The sequence below is a fragment of the Struthio camelus genome, chromosome 3, assembly GCF_040807025.1.
Source record: "Struthio camelus isolate bStrCam1 chromosome 3, bStrCam1.hap1, whole genome shotgun sequence".
Classification (NCBI taxonomy): domain Eukaryota; kingdom Metazoa; phylum Chordata; class Aves; order Struthioniformes; family Struthionidae; genus Struthio; species Struthio camelus.
The window spans coordinates 34,538,748-34,564,555 of record NC_090944.1 but is presented as its reverse complement, the minus strand read 5'-3'; the positions used below and the strand labels follow the sequence as shown (position 1 = coordinate 34,564,555).

Here is a 25,808-nt window from a genome sequence, read left to right as displayed (position 1 = left end):
AGCGGTGAATGGGAGCAGCGGTGAGACAGTGCCCCGTAGAGCAGTTCCTCAACTTGCATTCATATTCCATCCATTCTTTTCAGGACCTGAAAATCTGTCTAAGGAATACAAGCTGCCAAAGAAAAATACAAGACAGGATGTAAATTTTGAATATCTGAACTACTCAATGGAAGAGAAACACTTGCTTTTTTGATCTAGTTGGTTTACTTGCTCAGAATGGGAATGACACATTGACGTTTTAGCTTCATTAGTATTTGCTGACCAAGCTAAGTGCATGTCTTTTCTCTTGAAATGTCTAGAACATGCTTAGGCTTATTAACAAATGTAATCTTCCGTTCCATACAGTAATAAACAAGTTTCTATCTAGGATTTTGAACAATTATTTCATGATTTAGTTAAAGCCTTTTCCCTGCTGGAGTACCACAAAACTATACAGCTCTTGCTTGTGAAAAGCAAAATTAGAGCAAGCTGGTGGAATAGAAGTCAAGAGAAATCTGATGACTATAAAGATTTCCCATGGGATAGTCCGTATGACCACAAGCTGCAGTACTGTCAACAACTAAACGGCAAGTTATAAGGTGTCATAACTCCTGTATCAACGCCCAAGAAGAAATTAACTAGTATTAGACTAAATTATTTGGAGGAGAGAGTCTTTTGACTGGCTGTAACATCTGGTGTTCCTCCTACACCTCTGCTCCTATATGACTAGAATAGCCTACGCTGTGTCTCTCAGCAGATGTGACTGTTTCTGCCCCATATGATCCTTCCAGGTTTTTCCTGTCCCTTTGCATTCGGCATGAATTTACACTGTGCGCAATAAACATCAGACACATGGTCTTGGCACTGCTCTCGGCACTGGCCTTACAGTCTCCACAGGGAGTGAGAGCGCAGATTGATCCTATGATCCAAGTTTTGGAATGAGCCAGTGAATAGCAGCTAATCCCAAGAGCAAAACAGACTGTAATTCTGGTGTCAGCACCACCAAGCATGGGAGCGCTGGAGAGTTGGCAGGGAGACAGGTTCCTTTTTACACAACTGAGCAAAGTACAATTCTTGTGATAAAACATTAGAGTACATTACATGTTATTTAGGGCAAGGGTAACATTTCCCCTAGTCTTATCTTTGCGTCTGATATATTCTTTGGCAGAAATCAGGATCTGGACAAAGATTAAAGAAGATACGGACGTGAACAACTGGGTTACCACATAGACACTGTATTACTGTTACTGGCAGCATTAGCAAGGGTTAGAATTTGAAGCATATAATCATTTACAGGCATTGAAGAGAAACCAGGCAATTATTTTCTATAAACCTTAAATACTAGAACAATGGAGCCTTTAGGGATTTAGTAATGCAAAGTACAGTTTGGATTCCAACTCTTACCTCACCTGCTAAGCTTTAACTATTTCTTCATACTTAAAATAAAAAAACCTCCGTGAATGCCACATGAAAGGCGTATATATTACAAAGCCTGAGCTGAACTACTGAGCTGAACAGCTGAAACATAAACATTGCACAAAGTCAGTTTGCAAGGTTATTAGCACATACACGATTCTACAGAAGTGTAGAACTATTTTGAAAGCTTTTTGCATGTCTTTATTGCTTTATGATCACAGCTTTAGCATCAGCTGTGGAATGGCCAAGAGAATATGGTTTGTCAGCCTTCCCAAGGGAGCCAATCTGAGAAGGGGCTAGGAGACAGCAAGCACTTCATTTACCTGCTCCTTTGACCTTCTCCACTGGGAGATCAGCAGGTCACTAGCCCTCTTCGAGTCCTGTGTCAAGGGCCGGCTAGGGAATATACAAGTTTGGCCAACTGGTATCTCATTAGTCCTGCCCTTCTCAACGGCCCCTTCAACACAGTGCTCTTTCCTGCACTTCCCAGTCACTGGAGCTCCCATCTGAAACTCTTTTCTGAGTTGCAGTCCGGAATGTCACCAAGGACTCAGTTTCATGAGCACTTAAAGCTGGGAGAAGGTAGGAATGCCACTGACCAGTTCCCCACTCCGGTTCCCTGTGTGAGCGCACAATGGTTGCGCCAGCACGAGCACAGGGGCAGGGCAAGAGCAGGACTACACACGGAGTCTGCTGAACTGCCTCCTTCACACCTCCTTGTCTCTATGGAAATAGTTCTCCAGCCATGGCGCGGGGGACAAGGGAAGCGCCATGGCTGTGCCCGCACCATGGGGCAGGACAGCTCTCGGCCTCCGACAGACTTCATATTTGATGGAGAGGTGGTCATGCCACCACTGCCAGCGTCCATCAGTGGGTGTCAGCACTCTTTCTTCCACAGTAATTTAGTGGCAGACTTCATGGGAAACTTCAGCTCTTCCTTTAAGATAACTGGCTCAACCCCTGTAGCTGGGGATCTACAACGAATGTAAAGCAGTTGTTATTCTTGGTACCTAAATGAAGCATTCTGGCTCCCACTCAAAGTATCCTGACATCTCTGTTCCTCAGTTTCTCTGCCTGTAATAAATATATTAGAGTTAGTTATGCTTACTCCCACTTGCCAGTTCCTCAGTGATGCTATGAATAACAAGAAAATAATAAAAAGTGCTGTAATCCTAGGTACTAGACCAACTAGACCCATTCTATCCATCATTCTATTTAGTTAAGAGAAATTTCAGAAAAAATATCTTTAGTATTTTCTCCTTAACTTGTCTTTGAAATGCAGTCTCCAAACTATTTCTGATTTCTCTCCAGAAGAGCGACCTTGACAGGTATTTGGCTGGTAATGGGCAACACCTTGGAGGTGTGAATGGTGACAACAGTTAATTACAATGAATGTATTATAACAAATATTCATTTTCCCCTCAGTGTTCTTCTCTTTCAAGGTTTCTTTTTAGCATTTTGATTTTGCACTGACCTCTGTCTAAAACCTTTAGAAAATGAGCAAGTATCCAAATCATCAAAGAGAAAAAGAGAATGCATTTCCAGTAGTTGACATTTTTCAGATTTTCAGTAGAACTTTGTCCTCAGTGTAAAGTAGATGACACACAACATACAATAAGAAGTACATAAGATGAAAATGTTTGGTAATTAAAGATTTTGAGATAAAATTACCACTGGAAAGGTGTAACTGATGTTGGCAAACTGTTCGGAATGTGATTATTAGGGGACTATTTTCTCCCCTCCTGCTATTTAAGGTATCCTAGTTTTCAATATATTCCTGAACAAATTCCTTTCGTGTAATGTTATATATGAAAATAGATTATTCTGCGCCAGCTATGAAGAGCCATAGGTCAGACACGAACTAAGGTATGGCACTCAGGAGAACTTTGAGATTGTTTTTCAATAGTTTTATAATGGCAGCCATTACTAAATAGTATTATTATGTAAAAGCTTGTAAGTTATTTTTCTTGCCATGTGAACAGTGGGTTGGTCTTTCAGGAAACTCATGTCCTGGCTATTAGGAACAGATGTGGAAAGTACCAAAGTACCATTTGCTGTCTGCCTCAGTCCTTCTAACCAGTTGCAGTTCTTGAGATTAAGCTACTGCCTGGGACTTGATACTCTGGAAAAACCGTCGGTGGAAGAAAACTTGTGCGCATGTTTTTTGTGACCATCCCTGTTTCAGGTTGACAGAAAGAGTAGGTGTTCAAAGCAGATCATTTTTTGAGACCCTGGACTTACTTAGGGGCTTAGAAAGCTTTCACCACAGTGTTTGAATAACTCTTATCAAATCGCACTCTGGTATCTCAGTTTCTTCCTGAAGGTTACCTTGTTTCCTGCTGCTGTTTTATCTAAGGTATGAACACCTGTATGCACGGCCATTTAAAGCATAAGAGGGTTATTCCCATTTAGTTCATTGTTACACGACCAAAAGCTAACAGAATGAGTGATCTTGTAAATACTATTTCCACTGCAAATCAATTAACTGTAACCTAAAGCATAGTAACAATATTGAATGGTTAAAGGAGCTAGAGCTGCAGCTCACAAAAGGCTGCCATGCAATGAACAAATTCACAAAACGGAAAAAAATACCAGAGCCTATCTATGGACTTATTTGTTCTACTTTTCAACTAATTTTGAAATGTCTCAACTGATATTCAACTAATATGTGGGGCCTTACAGGTTGTTTTCAGGAGAGGAGAAGCTGATGGTGGATTTAGGACTTCTTGGTGTACCCTCCTTTAGTGCAAGTAAAGTACACAGGCCCATATTCCTACCTAGGGAATCCTAAATCCAAATAATCAAAGAATTGAGTTTCTTTGCGAAGCTGCACACATCTCTGAATTCAGACCTCTGTAAAACTCACCTGTCAGTAACACCTCTAGGTGGATTTTGCAGATACCACTTGTTTTAGGCTGTGCCTTCTATTGTTTTCTCTTATCTTTCTCCAGAAGGAATCTCACTGCTTCTGATATGCATTATGAATGAAATGACATGCTAAGGATAATAAATTCGCATGCAGAGAGGGTAAGGTGTTCGGTCTTCTGCTTTGTTATTGAGCGCCCGACATTCTTTTGTTTTATTGTATATTACACAGTTATTATTTATTAAGTACAAAAATTTAGGTCAGACCTTTGGAAAAGAACATGAAAGCAGTCTCATAATTTTGATTTTTCAGCTTAGAAGATGCTGAAAACAAGATAAACTGGGAAATAATTTGGAAGTTCTTACTTTCTCCTTTTATCAGTAATTTTTATCTTGCGGGCATCATTAAAGAAGAGACTCTTCAAGAGAGATTAAGAGGCAGTGACAGGTGAACTGGGAAGAGCGGGCATCTCTGAGGGGACAGGTAGTGGCAGGAGAAGAGACACAGAGAGGACTGAAAGATGAAGAGAATGTGACGGGCATCACTGCGCTAGACAACTCTGCGATGTAGGGGCTCAGCAACTCTCACGCAGAATTAGTACACACTACAGCTTCTGCTATTGACACTAGTGGCATTCATGACATGATTAAGAATGCCAGATTTAACCAAGAAACCATAATCATGTATTTGGTGTACAGTCACAGTGAAAGAATATACGGGCTACTAAGAAACTAGAAATACAAGTTCTTTGTAGCATGAACATGCTGATACAGGTCAAAGTTTGAAAAAAATGTGATAATTTTCACTTTTCACATAAATGCATTGAACTATATATACAGAAATGTATATGGCACTCCTGTTGAAGTGTATAAGCAAAACCCTCCAACCCTTGAAATCAATAGTATGAACAAAAATCCCACAAAATTTAGGAATGCGCCACTCAGACTCATGACAAAATTTAATCCTAAGGCAGTAGTTTCCATTCATCAGGTGGAGGAGCAACAGGCTGAGGACAAGAAAAAGAATTTTAAGGTAATATATAGAAGTCACAACAGTGTATTTCACACACTAATTGAACAGTTAGCTAAGAGAGAATTTACTGTCAAAACTTTGATTGGAATAGGTCTTTCTTAGCCATACTACTGGCTGCAGAACAGGAAGACCAAAACATTCTTCACTGGAATCTTTTCAATGTTGTGACCTCCTCTAAACAGATTATTTAATGCATGTCACCAGTTGACAGGATTTCTCCATCAAGAGATAAGTGCCCGAGCACAGATCTCTCCAGTGCGTCGTGAAAACCGTGGAGATTTCATAGCCCAAAAAGAGGCAGTTGCCACATCTCACCTGAGTCACTTATGCTGGACACAGGTGCAGGTCATAAATAATGCCTGGAAACATATAAGTTTCATCAGAAAAGACAATGATTTTTTTTCTACCAAATGTGTTACTCTGAATCTTTGAAAGTGGATTGTTCCAAATGAACTTATTTGATTTTATTCCCAGAATTACGTAACATTCAGAAACGTCAACTCAATGATCACCTTGAACAATGCTACTCTAAAAATTTGTTCAGATTATTCATGAAGACAAACCTTTCTTTCTTCCCTGTAATAATAGCCTCATCATAAGACATCCACTTTTTACTTCTAATGACAGCCAGTAAAAGAAAGCACTCTGTAGGAGTGGTGTCACCCATGATTCTACAGATCTTTCATCTTTCCAAGTGGGTACATTCCACGTGCGCAGAGTTACTCAATTTAGATTTAGTGGCAGCTGATTTTAACTGCTGTGCAGACACATGAAAGATAAAGCGGGTTGTTCTCTGTGGAATTTCTAGAAAGACAGGAACATATATGATCCTTAAGGTCAGATCCTCACTATTGCAGGTACCGTGCCACATATTCTTTTTCCATTGACTTGCTGTCTCCAGCCTAAAAGCACATAGGCTTTTCTCCTTCACTACTCCAGTTGGAAAGCTGTTCCAGATCCCCACTCATCTGCATCTAGTTTTCAATTGCTGATTGTTTTCTAATGGTTTTCAAAGCAAGGATCAGTAGAAACGCCTCTGATTTTGTCAATTCAGTACAACTTTATTTCTTAAAATATTTTTGTTCCCTGGCACAGATGTTTCTCAGTGTCATCATGCTCTATCAACAGCACTATAAAAAGAAACTAAATCTCACCTGGAAAAGATTTTCTCATCTCTGCAAAGAATAAACAATATTTCCTTATTACCACTTGATGCAGACAATTTGTGTTCCCTTGCATACTAGGCAAGGCTCCTCCATTAAGCTTCTCTCCTGAAAGAAAACAGGGAGGAGAACAAAAAAATGAGAAGCTGGTATTTTTTTATCTGGACAGATAATTAAATTATTTTAATTTTGTACACTGAGCACAAAATTAAAAAAAAAAAATCAGCTTTCAAATCCAATAAAATCACACTCCCTGTTCTAATTTCCAAAATAAATACTAACTTGCTATGTGATCAGTAGACACTGCTTCAGGAATCAGTAACAGTCCCTAGTTGGGACTGAAGAGCAGCTGCCCAAGAGATAAAGAATTAAGAAAGCGGTATGGCCTAGTTATAAAATAGATCTTGTTAGAGTAAAGGGAGGGCTTAAGGGGAGTCTGGACTGCTTCTACTGTTATAAAGCTGCACGTTGCTAAATTCAGGCAAAGGGATTTTTTCAGGAGGAGCTATTTCTTCCCTGCAAAATACTTTTCTAGTAAAAGATTCATCCCAAAGATGAAGCTGGAAGCTTTTCCTCTGGCCTGTCCAGAGAAAATAGTGACGTCTCAGGGGCTGGGAGGTTGGTATACAGTTAAACTAATCAAATCATCAGAAGTATTGCCCACATGCTTGACAATCTTTCTTTGACAGTGAGTGTACTGGAAATAATTACATATCATTATGCACATATCCATATATTATACATTATTTGTGCATCCCCTGAAGTCATTTTCCATCCTATGCATAAATGAACATTTCTGCATGTGATGTTGTCAGCCTTAGAATGGCTTATACTCTTCTTTCATGCCACAATCCTCTACAAAGAAAAGAAATGTTTATATTCTAGTTCTGTCAGAACACGTATGTTTAGAACTGAAGGAAGAAAAAAAACATCAGCTGAAGACAGTCAACACCTCATAAGCACAACTGGCTTGTCACACTGTTATGTTAAAGATTACGATGTGAGAAAACATAGCTTAAATTTTTATCAGTTTTACTGGTGGAGAAGGAAAATATCTTGGGTTTCTACTGTAAACAAGAGTACTAGTTCTGTAGTTCATAAGGCTACAAATAAAGTGCACGTGAACGGTATGAATGAAAACCAGCAGATAACGGCACTGAAATAACATGAGAAAACGCACGGTATAAATGTGCGGAAAGATAGATACTGAACACGCACCCTTAAACTCCAAGACAAAGAGCAGCAAAAGCGGTTAGCGCAAAAGTACAGATTGCTTAATAGCCCCCTGCATTATAACAAAGCTCATCTTGGTTTGGGAATTTTGTATATGTTGCTGGAAATGTACAGAATGATTACAGTCAATTAAACACAGCACCTTAAAAGCAGCAGGGACCACACCAAACGCCTGATTCTTTCAAAAACGCGTCTCTCAGCAATGTAGCGCTCTCACTATCAGCCAAGTGAACTACGAGCAAGAATCCTCAAGCGCCTAGACAGGTATTCCTAGATTCATGAGACAACAATGTAAGTTTGCCCTGATATAATTATGCTTGCTCCAAAACCAGGCTCGACTGCCCCAAGGAATGGAAAGGGGCCAACAGAGCTGGGAGAAAAGCCATTTTAGGCAGCAACTACACCCATTTGTTGTTGCCGTGGCTCCTAAGGTGCTGCAGCTGGAACTTAAAGCTGTGGAAAATGTGAGGGAGGGTGGCGAGCTGGTGGCACCATGTCGTGAATCTTAATCTTTTGGAGCAGCCGTCCTCATGTATGTGCCGGGTGGCACATAAAGTGACTCTTTGTCTACTCGACCCTAGAAAAAAGTAGAACGTGGCTTTTGTGTGAGGAATACACCCCCATATCTCATCTCTGTTGTCAAGCTTGAGAGTTTGACTTCCTGAGTTCTGAAAAAGGAAAAAGGCCTATGGGGTTTAACTAAAGGAAAAAGATGATTTTCTTTTCCTTCTTCACACAAACCAACAGGCCTTACAGCGGTATCAACACCAACAGAATTGCTTTCAGTTAGACATCCGCCATGAAAATTGTAGTCAAAAATAGGAGTTTCAAAAAGTCATAAATCCCTAAAAACAGGCCATTATACACGAAATTAGTTTGTAATTTTAATTAGAGCGCTCACTTTTGTTCCTGTTATAATGGCTGCCCTTGTCATACAAACTTAAGCCATCAAACAAAATAACCAAGACATAGGACATTTTACACTCAAGTGGTTTTACTTTAATATTTAATATTTTCAACTAATGCATTTTCGATTTATTATTTTAATGTGTTGGGAGCTTGTTTCATCCTTGAGGCACCTCATGTCATGGAAGAAAGACAATCAGGCAGTTTTTGTCAGTTCGGTCATTCAGTTAATGAAATACCTAATAATGCAATTCATCCATTAGCAGGCTATACCACAATTTAAATACTCCACTAATTCTCAGACCCTTAACTATGCTATCTTACTGCATACCAGCCATGCTTTTCCCAAAGGCCTGTGAAGAATGGGCCGCATAAGTACAGGGAAAACTAGGGTTCAGGCATAATGAATTTCACCTTCTGAGTGAGTCTCTGTCGTGTGCTTTGCAAACCTGCTTACCTCCCTCACCTTTCAGTGGTATCTTTAAAGGACAATCTTCTCAGAAGTAAGAGCCTTTCTCTTCATGCAATATTAATTCGCTTTTTTCTGTCTCTCCATCTAGAAAATATTTTAAATGGTGCTGATAGGCCTTTCTTCTATTTTGTATCAAATCTAAAACATATGGCATTTCCCTGCTTCCTCTTTTTTGAGTTGGAGGTTGCTCAGATTCTCTCCTAGACAATTCTCAGATAACTATCTTATTGTTAACATCCTCATAGTTTGGCCTTTTCTAGGCACAACAGGATGCGGTCACAGCTTACTGAGACAGACTGAGCAGAAGTATCTCGGGAAGAGGCGCTCTTTTTCTAGTTTCATTTCAGCCATTCAAAACGTGTATTCACCTATTCTGTTTCAGATGTATGTTCCGATCCCTATTCCTTCAAATACAAACAGTTTTCAGTACACTATCCACGTTTTAAGCCTTTTAGCTAGGACCTCTTAGTAACACCTTTACGACGTAATCGTTCATCAGACATCAGGCTGGCCAAACCACAAAATGTGACACCAAACAGGACGAGGTGGTGCCTTAACGCGATGCTGCTCTGGATTCCTGGCTGACCTTGCTCACACGCGCAGGGTTAAGCTGACGGCCAGATCTGGGACCAAGAAGGTTTTTCCCCATGCCAAGCTAGCATGAAACCACGGTGGGGTTTCATGTTCATTTGCAGCCCGAGAAAGGCACGTTGACTGCAGGATCCTCGGAGCCTACCTGATTTAATCAGTTCTGTGATAGCGCAGAGATCAGGAGCGCCGGCAGTGCCTTGCCGTTTCCTGTGCGGAACATGAAAGACACGTACCCCGAGTCTCCCAAGGACCTCGCTGAAGTCGCTTGGCTTGGTCAAATACGTAAAATGGTACTGTGCTCTTTTTCTGGCCTTTGTTTTCACGTGTCTTTAGAAGGGAGCTGACCTTTTATTCCAGTTTCTCAGCTTTTCTGGTGACAGTTATGCCAGCCTTAGCCTGGTTGCGTTCCTCTCTGTTTTTTTCTTCCTAGGCAGGCCTCTCATTCAGTGCCCCTGCTTCACTGATTTCCTCTGCAGATATACCGTTATCAGATGACGGTAGTTTTACGACGCCAGGAAAAAGCCCGCTTGGATCGGTATGAAGCTTTTTGGTGGAAAAAAAAAAAAAAAACAACGCAAGGGCTTCGTTTTACTTTTCCCTCATTTGTGAAAGCATTACCAGCTGCGCCGTGGGCAGGGGCGCTCCCCACGCCGCAGGGCCAGGCCTCGCCGGCCGCGCCAGGCCTCGCCGGCCGCTCCCGCCACGCCGCCCGCCACGGCGGGGCCGAGACCACGGGGCCGCGCGCGCCAGGCGGCCCCCTCCTCTCGGGGGGGGGGGTTATGTGGGCGGGTGAGCTCAGAAGTACACGGCACTTCCACGCGCGTACTCCTGGGGTTTCTTTATTCCACTGGAGCCTCTTTAAGGCAAGAGTCGTGAGCACTGCGCGGCGCGTTTCTCCGCCGCCTGCGGAGGCTGACAGCGACGAGCCAGGCTGGCCACGGCCCCGGCCCGCGCCTGAGGGAGCCGCGGGGGCGGCGCACGGCAGCGCAGCGCAGCGGGCCGGGCCGGGCAGAGCCGAGCCGAGCCGGGGCGGGGCGGGGCCTGGCGGCGGAAAGTGCTGAGTCACGGGCTGACGCGCCGCCGCCGCCGCTGTCACGTGTGGCCGGGCCGGAGCAGGGCTCCCGCCGCCGCCGCGGCGCACAGCGCACCGGCGCGCCGCCCGCTCCGCGCTCCGCTCCGCTCCCCGAGCGGAGGCGGCATGGGGCTGCTGTCGCAGGGCTCGCCGCTGAGCTGGGAGGAGACGCGGCGGCACGCGGAGCACGTGCGCAAGCACGGCATCCTCCAGTTCCTGCACATCTACCGCGCCCTGCGCGACCGCCACAAGGACGTCCTCAAGTGGGGCGACGAGGTGAGCCCCCCACCCCGCGCGGCCCGGCCCGGCCACGCCGCCGGCCGCCCCCCGCCCCCCCAAACGCCCGCCACTTCCCCCGCCCCGCGCGCAGGTGCCGCCCGGCCCCGCGGGCTCCGCCGGCCGGGCCTGCCCGCTGCCGCGGAGCGAGCCCCGCGCCCCGGGGCCGGGCTTGCGCTGCGCGGGAGGAAAGTTCAGGCTGCGCGGCTCCGCACCCGCGCTCCTGCCGCCGCACTCCGTAGCGGTGGGGCTCCGGACGCTGTCTGGCGCGTTTCTTGCGCGCTGAAATAACTTCGGGCGCTCTCATGCGGCGTCTCGACGCCTGCCGTAGCCGAGCTCGCGGGGCTTAGCCCCCCCCCCCCCCCGGGACTGCAGTAGCACCCAGCAGCGATCGCTAAATCCTTGCGGGTTGTTTATTTTTAAAGTGGTGCCCGATGAGAGCACAACGCTTTTGTTTTTGAATTGCAGCCACAGGATTAATTTTCAGGATCGGCGCGAAAGGGAGCAGGACGCGGAGTAGGTATTCAGCCTTTCGTGCTGCGTTCGGATGCCGTCTGTCCAGGCTTCTTGTGGGGCTGAGCGCCTGGCCGTGCTGGTGCCGGCGCCGTGCTGGGTGCCCTCCGCGGCCAGGGCAGGATGCGCCATGGCTGGACAGCCTTGCCCGGCCGGGAGAAAGCCCTGCAGCCTGGTTTCGTGGCGCTTGCCTACGACCGTGGCTTGCCCGTGTGGAAAGGGACCTGCTCTGCTGCCTCCTGCTTCGGGCGTGAGTCAGCCGATCTTCTGGGGAAGGGGAAAGAACGGGGGCGGTCGCTCAGGTTGTGACTTGAACTTTGTTGCAGGTACTGGTGTCTGAGGACCGCGAGTTTATTCAGTTCCTGCCGGTATTTCTTTGCAAAGCCGCTCTGAATTGCATCCCAGTCTGAGCTGTTGGGTGGGTGCTTAGCGTTTAGCTAAGGTCCCAGCTTTCCCCTGGGATGGAGAGAAGCCTGGTGTTTGCCAAACTGGAAGACAGCCTCGCTCATGGTGCAAATCGTGGTCCAGCATCTGACTTAGGTATTTGATGTAACTGCGGGAAAGCTGAGGAACGTAGTGGAAAGCGAGCAGCAGAGGGGCTTTTCCATCACATCTGCATCTCATGCTCTGTTTTCTTGCTGAACTATACAAGGACATTTGTGAGAAAACTGTATGGTAATAATAGCTGTGCGCAAGTGCTCTGCGTGAGAGGAAAGTGCCGTTCCCCTTGTGCAGCTTGAGAGAGCAGATTTCTTAAAATGGGTTCTTATTCTGAGTAAATGTCATCATATTTTATATAAACTAGCCAGGGAAGCATTGAGGCTCTTCCAGAAGGAGTGAGGGGGCTTTGCTACTAAAGTCTGTCATGTGAAAGGAGTGATACAGCCAACCTGTCTGGTCTGCCTTGCATGGGTTTGCAGCCGGAGCTGTTTGAACTCAGGAAGTTTAAGTATACTTTTGTGTGTGTGTATAAATACACACATGTATACACATGTCCCTGGCTGACATCTCTGTTCCCTAGAACTCTTTATATGGCTAAAGTTATGCTGACAGAAAAGAGTATTTGTTATCTTAGCTTGCGATGTGCGAGAAAGGGATAGCCAGCTATGCTGGCAGGAGGCGTCTTCTGCTGTTGACACGTGCTACCTGTACGAGGAGGACAGCAGCAGTCTTTGACGTGGTAGAGGTTGCAGAGGCTCTATAACGCAGATGTTTGCTCTATGAAGTCCCTTGTAAACAGACTTAAGTTCAGGAAGATAGGGAACAGAGATTCCAGCTATTACTCTGAGACTTTACTTGAGAATTTTCTCAAGAATCTTTAATGCAGGGGACTTGTTTTTCAGTGTTGTATTTGAGCTGGTCCTGCTTTCTCAAGGTGAGATTACATGGTGCAGCTAATGCTGATGCATGAGCGTGCTGGTTCTGCCTGCCTTGCCTTGGCTCTGGCTACGCAAGTTGAAGAAGCTGAACTAGCGGAAAACTTTCTTCCATTTTGTTTTTTAGGATGGTTAGTTTTCTCGGCAGAGCTTCCGCCTTTCACTGTGAGATCCAACAAATTCTGGTGTTAGTGTAGGGAAAGTGACTGGGACATGTGGAGGAAGGGGTCTAGCAGCAGAGGAAGGGGGCTGGCAGAAACGGCCCTTGCAGCAGCAAGCTGCGCGGTAAGCAGCATTAGGTAAGTATTGCGTTAGGTAACCTTAGCTGTACAGTAAAACTGCACTCCAGGAGCTTTGTTCCTGTGGCGTAGGGAGCTTACTGAAGCAGTTTTTTTTACATGGTAAATGGTGGCACGTTATGTTTGGGAAGAAGGACAATTTCGTTTTGTCATGCCTAGTGACAAGAAGGAGAGTTTCAAGAGCAGTATGGTTGCTGCCAAATTTCTGACAAGGAAGTGAGAGCCACGTTTGAAATGCCTGTAAACATTTAGAGAAAGTCAAGTAACTTGGTTTATCTACCTTTGGTTTTAGGAAATGCTAATAACCTCAGGTATGGCAACTTGTCTTTATTCCACTCTATTATGCAATTTCTTACATAACACAGCACTTAAGAGTATATTAATGCACCGCATACTTTTTGCCAGTTTGCTGCTGTTCTGCAAACAGAAAACATAACCTGCCTCTATAGCTTAGTTCAGCTGTGCTGTAGATAGATCAGTGAGAAAAAGCAGTACGTTTGTCTTCAGTTTCTCCTTTCAAATGTCTAGTTATTAGAAAGGAGTACCATATCTGTATGCAGCTTAGATAAATGAACTAGCTGCACAGTTTAAAAAAAAAAAAAAAGCAAAGCCTTTTGTGCACTTTGACCTTCATATATGAAGTCATAGCCTGAAGGATGTTTTATAGTCTAAAAACTCTTGAAGATAGAAATCAGGAATGGAGATGACAGCCCTCACATTAATGCTAGTTATGAAATTAGAATAAATGAAATTACTGTTGTGCTTGCAAGATATTTCTGAGGTTGAGTTTGGTGAAAAATATATTTTTATACTTAATTTGTAAGGACTGCTTGTGAAGAAAAATCTACTTATTTAGCACATACTGAGTTTGTCGTTCTCTGCAGACAAGTATGTTTTAAAGATTGTTCCCATCTAGCTAATTCCAGTGTGAAAAAGCAACACAGTTTGCAAGTGAATATAGAAACACGCTTTGCGCTTTTTTTTCCCCCCGTTTCAACGGGATTCCTCTATATGTATTATACAACATACGTGTTGTGAGATTCATTATAATAGCTGTGGTGGTCCTTTGGATGCTTGCAATGTAAGATGGATCTAGCTCCCCTTGAGGCGTTACAGGGTAGCGTTCCCTGCGGCTCCCATCCTCCCCTGAGTAAAGAGCTGGAAAAGTGAAAACATTGATTCTGCTACCTCATGAGGAAATAAGCTGTCGTCTTGTTTTCAGGATTAGGGCAACTCGGAGAGATAAATTGCTGTTGTCTTTTTTTCAGGGCACTTCTTTTTGGCTCTTTGCTTTCTGTAAACTTCTCGCACACAACCATCGAGGCCTTACAGCAATAAAGAAGACCCACAGTCGCAAATGTAGCGGAGAGTAAGACTTGTCCAGTAAATCTTCCTAAAGGACTTTTTGTACCTGTGTTTGCAGGCGAAGGTCCTTTGCCTCTTAATCATCCTTCTGCCTCGTTTATTTTCAAACTGACAGTTGGCCTCTCTGTTTATGCTGGGCTTCTCCTGGCTGTGGAAAACAGGAAACACTTGCAAAAGTACCCCGTTCTCCCTCAACAGCCTCCTCCTTGTTATCCTCGCCTTACTGCCCCCAAAATTTGTCCAGCCATTAGATATTCTAGGGAGACCTCTGTCTGTCATGCTGACCAGTATTGTCTTGCGTTTTCCTTGTATTTTCTTCTTCTCCCATCCAGCGCTGTAGGTTCATCTGTGTGTTCTATTTTAGAATAGAAGTGGTAAAACTTGTATAGCAGATGCAAAAAAGTGCGCATTTTCAGTACTGTGATTTAAAATTGTAGCGGAGGTAGTAGGGCAGCATGCAGGTTGGCAGATAGATGTTGGTAGTAGCAGATCTTAAGAGTTACGAGAGTAAGGCAGAGGCTATTCTGCTGCTTCCTAGATTTTCTCCTGGAAAGTTCTCTTGTATGCTAGTGTATTACCAATCTTCTGTGCTGTTCCGAGCTTCTTGTCTGCTGATTGCATTCCTCTAGCTGACTGACGTTGCTTAAATTTCACTTTGCAGCTTAATGTGGATGCACAGATCAGAAGAGTGGAATGGCTAGTTCTTGCCTGGGCTTAGCTCTGTGACTTGGTGCTGTGCGCGCGTGTGAATGTAGTAAGTTAACACTGCGTGCCTGTCCACATCTACGTGCGTGTGCGCACGTACTCGTGTATGTGTATATGAAGGGTTTTTTTTTAAAGTTTTCATGCAGTCCTGCTGCTAAATGGGACAGGTTGGTTGGTCTCCAGGCTTGAGTGCCTGTCTGGACTGTGAAGAATGATACAAGCAAGATGAGCTGGAAATGGAAGAATTGAAGGGGACAAAGAAATAATGACAAGGAGAGGCTGCTTTGGCCTGTGAAAATGATGAGAAAGGAATGACGGATAGAGATTCATTTGGAAGAAAGGATGTTGAAAGCAAGACTGGATGAAACATGATGATTTTATTTCAAAGTATATGCGAATGAAACAGCAATCTGATTTGCTCAGCCTTGTTTAGTGAAATTAGACATAATGACCCTTTTGTTGCATACAAGTCTGGCCACTGTCTGTTGTGGCATAGAATGCAATGAGTATGTTGAGCTGTTAAAGGGTCTTTTTCTTGATGGAGGCTTAAAGAGAAATTGGAGATCTTGAAAATAGGTTTGAGAACTAATTGTGTGAAGCAGTGTGAAAAACGTGCAGCCACACTGTTGACAAGTCAAAGGAATAAAATAATTGGGTTTATGATGAGTTAAAATGAGTATTTGCTGCTCAGCAGTTCCTAATGCAAGAAACAAAACAGCCTATCTTGGATGCTGCAAGGACAGCTGAAGGTTTCTTACCAGAATGTCCCCCATGTGTTGCATGATTCACTCTAAAGCTTTTTCTCCTTTTTCCTAATGAAAGGCTGGACTGTGAAAAGTGCTCCTTTTCCTTTTGACGGTTGTTTCCAGGACCTAGCTACAGTACTCATGTCTTACTGGTCTTTGCAGCCTATATATTTTCTCAGGGCAGCAACAGTGAGAAACTGGTAGCATCAGTGAAACCTGCATTACTGTCCACAGAATTTCGGGCTGGTAAAATAATTGTTACAACTTAAGGAAGTTGATGCACAGTTTGAGGCTCGTGCTTAATGTCTCTTACTCATGAAGAACCAGGAACAAAGTGTAGAGTAATTCTTAACAGTGGTGAGTCTGGCTGACCTGCTGTACGAAGTAAGTATAGCTCCCATTCCTAAAATACAGAGGTGAAGTTTTGGTCGCCTCCTCTCTAAAAAAGATGAGAAAGAGACTTGGAGATAAAAAAGTGAATGCAAGGAAGTGTTTCAGTAGAGAGGAGGAAAAGACTGTGGCTAATACAAGAAGCATTAGGTTCAGAGGACATCATGGTGTACAGGAAAGGCGTTCATCTTTTCTCATTTTACAAGAAATTTGGGTAAGCTAGCGGAAGGAAAAAGCAGCAAATGTCCTTTTAAAATAACTAGTTATTTTACAAAATCCAGATATACTGTGGAATAGAATGCCCCTTGACGTTTTTGAAGCTAAGACAGACACATGGGTGACAAGAATGAGTGGCTTATCTGGGGTTTCTTCAACCTTCAGCTGAAACTTTCTAACCAGCTTTTAATTGTATATATTGTAAATACAGCAGAAGCCAAATAAATGGATGTTATTTTCCTAGCGGTCAATAATAAATCTTATTTAAAAAATTTCAGTCAAGTCACTAGATACTCATCAATATTGTACGCTGATCCTTGGAAACGAGAGTGGTGTGGCTAGTTAGTACTAGTACTAGCACTTGCACTCTTCAGGGGTTGGGTTTTTTACTGCTCGGTGTGGAGAGTGAAGAGGAATGATCTTACTGACAGTTTGCACAGACTGGTGTGCAGAAGTTGTTTTTTGTCTTTTGGTTTTTAGTATTTTTATAAGCATGGCATCCCAGTGAAAAGCTAATGTAGCTTCAAGTTACAAAAGTATACGTTTTTTACATTTATGCTCTCATCACTTTAAGACAGTCAGTTTTAGTGTTGGCCCCCCGCCCCTTGCAAAAGTTCCCAAACAGAATGCATTTTTGAATTTCTTTCATGCAGAAATTCCTCATAATGGCCCCCTGCCAAATGTAGCATGAGTGAATGCATTTGAATGGTAGCTGTCTTAATCGACGTACGTGCCTGCTTGCCACATGGGGAAAAGCTGCCCTCGTGAGTGATTTGGTTATTTGTCACGTGTCTACTTGTTCCTACTTTGTCTCTGAGCTCTATTTGACTGAATACAGAAAGGGACAATGACATTATTTGTTTACAAGTAGATGTAGCCCTTCCTTCATATTTGCATAGCTGCACCAGCTGTATGTCATAATGGCTTTCTGGGATAGGATTTGAAGGTATGATGTTAACGCATCTGTTGACACGACTAGAAAGCCCTGAGGTTTTTATGAGACCTCTTAAAAGAAACACTTCACTGATGCATGCAAATAAAAATCCTTAAATCTTGATTGGATCGAGGTAGGTGCCCTTGAAGAGTTTTCATACTTATTGCTGTGCCTTCTCTGGATGCTTTGGCTGACAGTCATGAAACTGCTTTTTCCACACTGCTGCTTAGTCCCCTTATTGGAGTTCTAAGGAAAAGCCTAAGCTCAATTACGTCTAAAGCCTCTAGCTCTCAAAACATGTATGATGTGTTAACCTCCCCCAGTCAGTGACTTGATTATTTTGCTTTAACTTCCTTCCTCAGTTCTTCTGCGGCCAGGTCATGAGATATTCTTAGACTGTAGTGCAGAAACACTGACCTGCCTTTGAATAAGTGAGTATTACTACTGTAAACACTTGTAATGTGACAGTGCTGAGCTCACTGTGGTCTTTCTAATCCTGTTGAAAAAATAGTGCAGACCTACCCTTAGACTGCTTGTAAATGGTAGGTACTGTTTCGGGTTTTGTGGTTAAAATGTAGTGCATATCTGTAATGCTCTATAAATACCATGGAAAACAGTAAACAGATCCAGCAGTTGTATCTGTGTAAATTCTTGATTTCTAAGCATGCGTTTCTATTAAGTTTTTTTTTTTTTTATACCTGGTACTGCTGCGATGGCTTCGTGTGGATTATCCCCTGAGGGTTAAAATGCCTAGACTGGGGAAGAGGGGGGCAAACAAATGGGAGGGGGGGAAAAAACCCCCACAAGGTAGTTAATATCCAGAAGACTTGGCCCATTATGCTGAAGAAGACACAAAAGCTGAGACTTGGAGAGAGGGTGCAACTGTGAGAGGTGTAGAGCCAGAGCACCAGGAATGGGCAAAGTGCTGCTATTTGGCAGGGTGCTCATGGTCCTTGTGTGAGAGGCAAAAGATTTGCATCACCTTCTGTTGTCTTTACCCTAGACTGATAGAAAAGCAAAAGAGATTCTTCTCTCTTCCTTCTATCCTAGCAAATGAAAATACAGATACGGGTCCTCTACTTTACCTCTTCGCCAGTGCTTGGTTCTGCTCACCTTATGCTTCTGCTTTAGGAAACTTTTACTCCTCTTATTTAAACTACTATCAATAAGTTTGGATGTGCATTTATAAAATGTATTAACCTAATGCTACTGGTGCTTGGCAGAACTAGATGGGGTACTGCAGCAGGTAGTTTATAGTGACATGCTTTTTGGAAAGCTATGTTGAAATTGACAGTTTTGGGGGTTTTTCAAGGGTTTTTTTTGTTGTTGTTGTTCCAAACCAGCTACAGTTTGTCACGAATAGTGACCTACCCCATGGTATACGTTAATTTCCTCCTCTCCAATATCAAATCTTAATGAGAAGAGCTTTAATTATCTACTGTTTGGTTATTTGGTAGAGAAATATTCTGTTCACAGTGAACTGCTTGCCTTCTGTGGATGTCAAATTAATTATTATAATGTCCTGTCATGGGTTTTTTATTTATTACTCCAACGTAATTCCTCTTTTGCCACAGGATTTCCTCTTCTCCTTGCTGTGCAGATCCGTTATTTCAGTTAACAGTGTTTGAAAGGTTGAATAGGAAGGATGAGTACGGGAAAGCTTTCTCTCTTTCTGATGCAAGAGGCTAATTAGAAACTTGCAGCATCTTGTTTCACAGTTGAAGAAGTTTTTGTTTTGTTTTCTAGTGTAACAATTTGTAAGTGAGTGTCTTAGACTTCTGTAGCGAAATACAGATTTCTCATCCTGGTCCTTATTATAGTGTTACCCCTGATGTTACACAATACCATGGTCAAAGGCAAGATCCTTTGTTCTTTAATGTGCTACGTTTTGTTCTTAAACGTGCAAATGGTTCTAATCTCTAGATTTAGTTTTCGATAACCCCACTTCCTGGTTTGTGGTATGTGATGCACAGGACATCCTTTAAGTCATGCTGTATCACATGCAAAAGAACAAAATCTGGCAGTCCTGATGCAGGCAAAAGGGAGGGGGAACAGGCAGGAGCGCTTAACTGGCGCTGGCTTTCTTAGCTGAGATCCACCGCATCCCTTTAATTTTCTTTGTCTAAAGTGCTCTTTAATGTGGCACAGAAGCTTTTGATTTTTTTATACTTACCATCAATGCAATATAAAACATTAGTTGTGTTCCTTTGTTTTTAGAACGCTGTTTCTGTAGGTCAGTTTTATAGAGAGCTGGGGAATATGAATACTTTATTGAATTAGCTGCTTTGAATCTGTTTGATCAAAATTAAGCATTTTGAGAAGTACATTTGACTTTTGATTTTGCTGTTTGTAGCAGATTTTTGAAAATCCTTTCTGCGACAGAAAATATCTGTCGTACTATCGCGCGCATAGGAGTCCTCTGCCTTGTTCCAGTAAGCGGGCTGGGGGCTGGCCGAAGAGACACGGGGAAGCTGGCTTGTGCTGTGTTTCCAGAGTTGTTTTCCTTCTCTGCTTCTGCTCCCTCAAGGGCTAGAGCCCCCTCTGGGAGCTGTTAACCGTGCCATTAAAGGTTCGTTATGGACTGCCGCTCTGTGTTTCACCACAGCAGTGGTGAGAAGATAACTGCGTTAGAAAGCTATGAGCGTTACGCTTTACGTGTATCAGTAGTACATGTATATACCAAATACTCTACTTTTTCCATATTACCACTGAAGGCTTGCAGCAGAGATTCTTTAACGAGCAGTCAGATTATTAAGACTTTATTGTTCTGTAAAACGTCAGTTTAATGATACGTGGCATTTTAATGATATATTAGATGGCCAACGAATGGGGAAAGACTTCTTTGCTATAGCAGAGTATAATAACTAATTTTTTTTCTGAGGCGCTTGAGAAAGTTTACCTAGATTTTATTTTCTGTTGGTTATCTAAATATGAGGTATACTGCATCAGAAGATTTGTATCTCAGGTGTTGTGTTGGCTTTTGGTAATAATAAACAAAAGCCATGTTATCTTGTTCGGTGCTCAAGAAAAATTTCCAGTCTTTCGTAAAGCTCCAGGTCAAAGGGAAAGTACACATAAAGAGACCTCTGATAACGTGACGTTAAGATGACTCAGACTGTCACTCCTTATATTTCCAGCAATGTTTTCACAGTGAAAACATTAGTAGCTACGGTTGTACAAAGGAAACATTAAAAAGATTTTCTTCTGGAGAGAGCAGTGGTCCAGGAATCGTTTATGGTCAGGTTTTTTAGTCTTGGGTAGAAGTCCAAGAGTATGGTAAAAGATGAATGCAGAGAACAGTTTCTGCAGTATTTTTTGCAGGAGGGTGAAAAAGGTAAAGAGCGTACAAACGTGCACGCTCTTCTCTCAAAAACAGCTCCTTCTCAGATAATTCTTCTTAAATTATTTTTCTCTATTGTGTTATAATAAGCCCATGCTTCTGGGTTTCCCAAAATGAAAGACTATGTTTACTTTTTTTTTTTTTTTCATATACAGCGTGTACCACTAAAACAGAAATACTCAAAATATTTGCCATGAGGTATGTTAAAAGCATTTGTGTGACGTGCTGGAGCACAGATTTTACACTCAAGTACTAGATGTATTTTGTTCCTAGTATATTTAGGATAATGGTTTTAATTGAGTGTGTACTAGGTGGGATTTTGATATTGGAAAGTGGACCACTACCAAAAAGCAAGTATTTGGATGGTAATACTATGCTGGACACATGCATAGCCTTAACTCAAGTTTCCTTGACTTTTAGAATTGCTGCTGAAGAGTTGCTTGACTGATATTTCTTCAGGTTTAAGAAGTGTGTTTCATGCAGAAAGAACACATGTAATTATGGTCCAGTAAAACTGCGTGAACTCTAGAATTCAAATTCAATTTTAAACATCCTTCCCATTTTCCAGAAGACAATTGTCTCTTGCTTTGTTGCTGGGCAAGTTCAGTGCAGCTATTTGGCTTAATCTGTAAAGAGTGGTTTGGCTCCTCCCCAGTCGAGGGTAATTCAAGGTCTGGCGTGCAGTTGGACCTACAAAGTTGACATTAAAGAATTTTCGAAAGAATTAAATTTCATCTCTAGGCAAGTGTGCAAAATAATCCTGCCAAATGAAATACTACTGTTCTAGGTAGTGTCCTACCAGCAAGCTAATGTGTAATGCCTCTTTCCTAGAAGATGCAGCATTGGAGTAAAAAGCATCTGTAAGGGTTATGTAGTCGCAGTACGTTACAGGTCAGTGGTTCAAAGGAAGGAAGACTAGAAATAGTTTGAATAGTTATTTTGACTAGTATTCCCATAAAGAATAGTTATTCTTTGTGTTGGCTCGAGGATCTCTCTGTTATACTCAGATTTCTTGTATGGACCATTAATTCACTTTTTGAATGCATTGAACTTTGGAGATTTTTTTAGGCTTATTTGTGTGTGTGTGTGTGTGTGTGTGTGTGTGGACTTGCAGCTTTCCTTTTGCAATTTTTCTGGCCAAGCTGTTGGTCCTTCCTCTGGTGAGGTGTCCAAAGCACTTGGTGAGCTGCTGGGCAAACATGCTGACCGGAGGGGTCAGCTGAGCAAAAGATGGTGCTCTCTCCTCTTTGGAGAGAGATGTTGCAAGGCATCTGAGGCAGCCTTTTATCCTCACCAGTGGCACACTGCACGCCAGGCAAAGAGAGACGAGCGAGAAACAAGAGCAGAGTGATTTGTTTCAGGGTCACAACGCCTGCTGGACATGCAGGTCCAAAGCGATTGCCTTCCGTAAGATGGCAGGGTATGCTGTTCTGTTAGACTCTCAGTAACGCTTCTTGTCAGCCCTCTTTGTCTGTAATTTGACCTGAACTGTATTTTGCTGCTTGCTAGGCAGAGTAGTTAAAATTAAGAGAGAAAAAAGTGAACTATAAAGGAGCTTAGCAAAATGATGAATCATAAACGTTGAATGAAACTCCATATATTTGGCTCTCAGGCTCTTGAAGTTCTCACAGGCATGTTGATACTTAGAGTTTGGCTGCAATTCCCCAACCTTTATTGTGGCTAAAAAGCATGTGAGAAGTCTGTGAATGAAGAGCTGAAGTTAAATGTAAAAATGTGTGAACTCTGAATGCGCTTCTCTCTTTCTAGCTGTAGGCTAAATCTTTTGAAGAGCTTAAATCAAATTCTTTAAGGATGCCCATTCAGTCAGTCCCTCTGTTGGCAAGATATTCTGTGGGTTGCTTGGAATTGTTGGCAGCTGTCTAAAGCTTTTTTTTTCTTTTCTCATTAAAATTAATGGCAGATCTTCTGTGTGTTAAGACAGCTTTGAAGAATTACTCTTGCCTCTGGAAACACTGACTAGCAGCAGTTGTTTGTAGAGCTGGATGTGCAAGTCAAATACATTCACTAGTGCATTCAGATAATTAAATATTTTGATTTCTTTCTTTCTTTTTTTTTTCCTCCTTTGCTAAGTGTTTCTTCATGCTTTTGGCATATTTTGTTTTGTGAAACTTCTAAACTGTATCTAGTACAGCTTATGAAGAAGTACGGTGTTCACTACTAGCTTATTGTAGTTGCATTTGGAGGATGTTTGTGTGTTTATTTTTTGTAGTAGGCTAATCTCAGTGCTGTAACACACTTACGCTACTCTAGACAAATGTTCATCTGTAGAGTCAGTGAATGCAATGGTAGTTCTTTTGCCCTTCCTTCTGCTGCTGATCTGTGAAGGCATTGTAAGGGCAACGTGGTGGGAGGCTTGGAGTGCAGCCGGTTTGATATCCAATCATTTATCCATCTTTACAGTTTGGAGAACTGTGCACTTAACGTACTTTGGCTAGTTTAGGCTGGGATCAAGTGAGGATGAGTTAGCTAAAGCTTTGCCAGAGAAAGAAGGAGAAGGTGCTGATTGTAGCAGGTAACTGGCCTGTGAAAGAGGTGCCTCTTTACTAGCCCTAGATCGTGAGTCAAGTGTTAACTTGAGAGCGACTGGTACTAGATAGTAACTAAATCAGTGCTTGAGTGCACGCTGGTTGACTGTTATCCCTAGTTACGTCAGATAGGTTACTGTGGCATAATATGCGCAAACCATGAAGTAAACCATGTTGTCTTTCACAGAAACTGGAATAACATCGTTACTTTTCATTAGGGAAGTAAGACTTTATTTAAAAAAAAAAAAAAACATTTAAAATGTGTAATTGCTCAATGAGTCCCTCAGGTGTTTCTGCTAATCAGATCCTGTAGCATTACAAACATTTCTGGATAATGCTGTTTTAGATTTAATCACAAATCCCAGTAGATGATTACGTCCGTTGTTGTAGCTAGCAGTAACGCTTCCTCAAACACTGGATTGATCAAAGAACGCGTGGCCCACCGTTCTGCTTACAGCTTGCTGAAAAAGCTGCAGAAGTTTCCTGTGCTTTGGAAAGCTGTAGATGTCTGACTTCTGTACGAAAAGAGTTGCTAAGAGTTAGTGCACTGTAACTTTAAAATCACCATCTTGCATACATCTGAACTCTTGACACCAAAGTAGTAGGTATCAGTACTTAGTCGTGGATGCTTTTTACATAGCCAATTCTGGACAGCGTCACAAAACCAAACTGAGCAGTGCAATGCAAACACTCTGATAAGAGTCTGTCTTTGGAATTTATAATTATAATTTTCTGCTTTTATTAGGTTAGTTGCGAAAGCCTCAGAGGCAGGAGTCAATGACTTGAGAGCCTCCAGCCAAAGGAACTGTTGGTTCAGTTTGGAGTTTACAAAGCCATTACCCCTGGCTGGCATTTCTGTGTATGATTTCTTTTACTTGACATGCAAATCATCATAGTTTGAAGCTGGGTTTGTCTTTCAGAGTTTCTAAAACAGCATAACGTACCTCCTTCCAAATAGGTTTCAAGGGAGTAGGATTATATCACTAAGGACTGAGATTTTATAAGGCCCAGACAGCTGTTAAGTTGGTATATTCAGTTTGTTGTAAAAGTCTGCTGGGGATTTGTGGTAGCAAGTATGCATCAAGATTAGAAAGTCTGAAATGAGCGTGTTCCGGGTGTCCCATGTTTGACTGTTGTCAGGTAATCCGTGTTAGGGAAACGATTTTCTTCAGCTCTGTAACGCTTTACTGGCATCACTTAATCGCTTGTTGGGTTCAGGAGTCTTTCTGGGGAATCTCTACAGTTAGAAATGGAGGGAAAGATTTTTAAGGCTGTTTAAATTAATTTTGACTCTTTATTCAAAATTAAATAAGCATTGACGATAAGCCACCAAATTATCTTCTCCTGTGTTTACTGTATTCATAGTTAGTAACTGCTTTAAACTATAGAGATGCTTTAAACTGCTTTAAACTTCTATAGAGATGGAAAAGTTCAGCCTGGCGTCTGGCATCCCTTTCTACTTAATGCTTAAGATTTTGTGTGAGTGTGTGTGTGAACAAAATGCTGTTGTTTAACTCTCTATTTTTATTATTCACAAAAGGTGGAATATATGTTAGTAAAATTTGACCATGAGAATAAGAAGGTACGCTTGGTGCTATGTGGTGAAGAAGTTCTTCAAACGCTGCAAGAGAAAGGCGAAAAGATAAACCCCAAGTGAGTAGCTGTTTCCTGGACTGGTTGGTTGGTTTGTTTTTTGTTATGACACAGTGCAGAATTTTGTAGAACTAACTGTACTTTCAAATCTGCTCTCAGTAAAGTTGTAAGCCACAGATATTCAATGTTTTCAGAGAAAACTGGGGCACAGCGAAGTGGAAGACTGTAAGCACACCTGCAAGAGGTCCAGGTACCTTTTGTGTTACACCTTGGGAACAAAAAAAGTAACGATGAACCCATGGAAGTTTAGGTGTTTGTTTTCTCTCTGCTTTCATATCTATATTATCACAAACGGTGGTGATGTCCATCTGACTGGCAGATGTGAGACTGTTGTGGCCGTCTTTTTAACCTTCACCCTTAGTTTCTCCAGGGCAAGAAAATGAAAACCAAGATTAGAGAGGTGGTTTCTTCTGCATTTTTCTATGTTCTTGCTACTGTCTTCTGGAGAATGAAAAAGAGGGGCAAACAGGTGGTCTTAACTGTCAGGGAACAAAAGTCAGTGCGGAAGAAGGTCCCCCTGCACGTAGTCTTTATGCCTGACATAGGGCATCTGAAAAAAAAATAGCTCTAGAAAATAATTAGATCATATTGCTAGTTAAAGTAGCCAGAGAATGGTGAATTGCCTCTTAATTGGCAGCAGATCTGTTTTTCCAGGAGAGAGAGAAATGAGACTGGAGATAATAGTGTGTTGGTTGAAAAGAGCCAAAAGCAGGTCACAT

General features: G+C 42.5%; 1 protein-coding gene and 1 long non-coding RNA gene across 3 annotated transcripts in view; one reads left to right on the top strand and one right to left on the bottom strand.

Annotated features, from left to right (window-relative positions):
* Positions 1-2,383: 2,383 nt before the first annotated feature.
* Positions 2,384-10,291, bottom strand: LOC138066562 (uncharacterized). Its single transcript, XR_011139874.1, has 3 exons — positions 9,804-10,291; positions 6,448-6,564; positions 2,384-2,469 (listed from the first exon to the last, which is right to left on the bottom strand). It is a non-coding gene; the product is annotated as an uncharacterized lncRNA (long non-coding RNA).
* A 404-nt stretch (positions 10,292-10,695) lies between these two features.
* The window catches only part of GCLC (glutamate-cysteine ligase catalytic subunit), a 36,402-nt gene continuing 21,289 nt past the window's right edge, over positions 10,696-25,808 (top strand). The window contains exons 1-2 of one of the 2 annotated variants that reach the window (XM_068937378.1): positions 10,696-11,006; positions 24,977-25,089. In XM_068937378.1, coding sequence (XP_068793479.1) covers positions 10,857-11,006; positions 24,977-25,089 — 263 coding nt within the window. In that variant the 5' untranslated portion in view covers positions 10,696-10,856. Of the gene's footprint in view, positions 11,007-11,479; positions 11,523-24,976; positions 25,090-25,808 lie in introns of those variants that run through there. The other variant, XM_009687022.2, reaches the window with a different exon arrangement.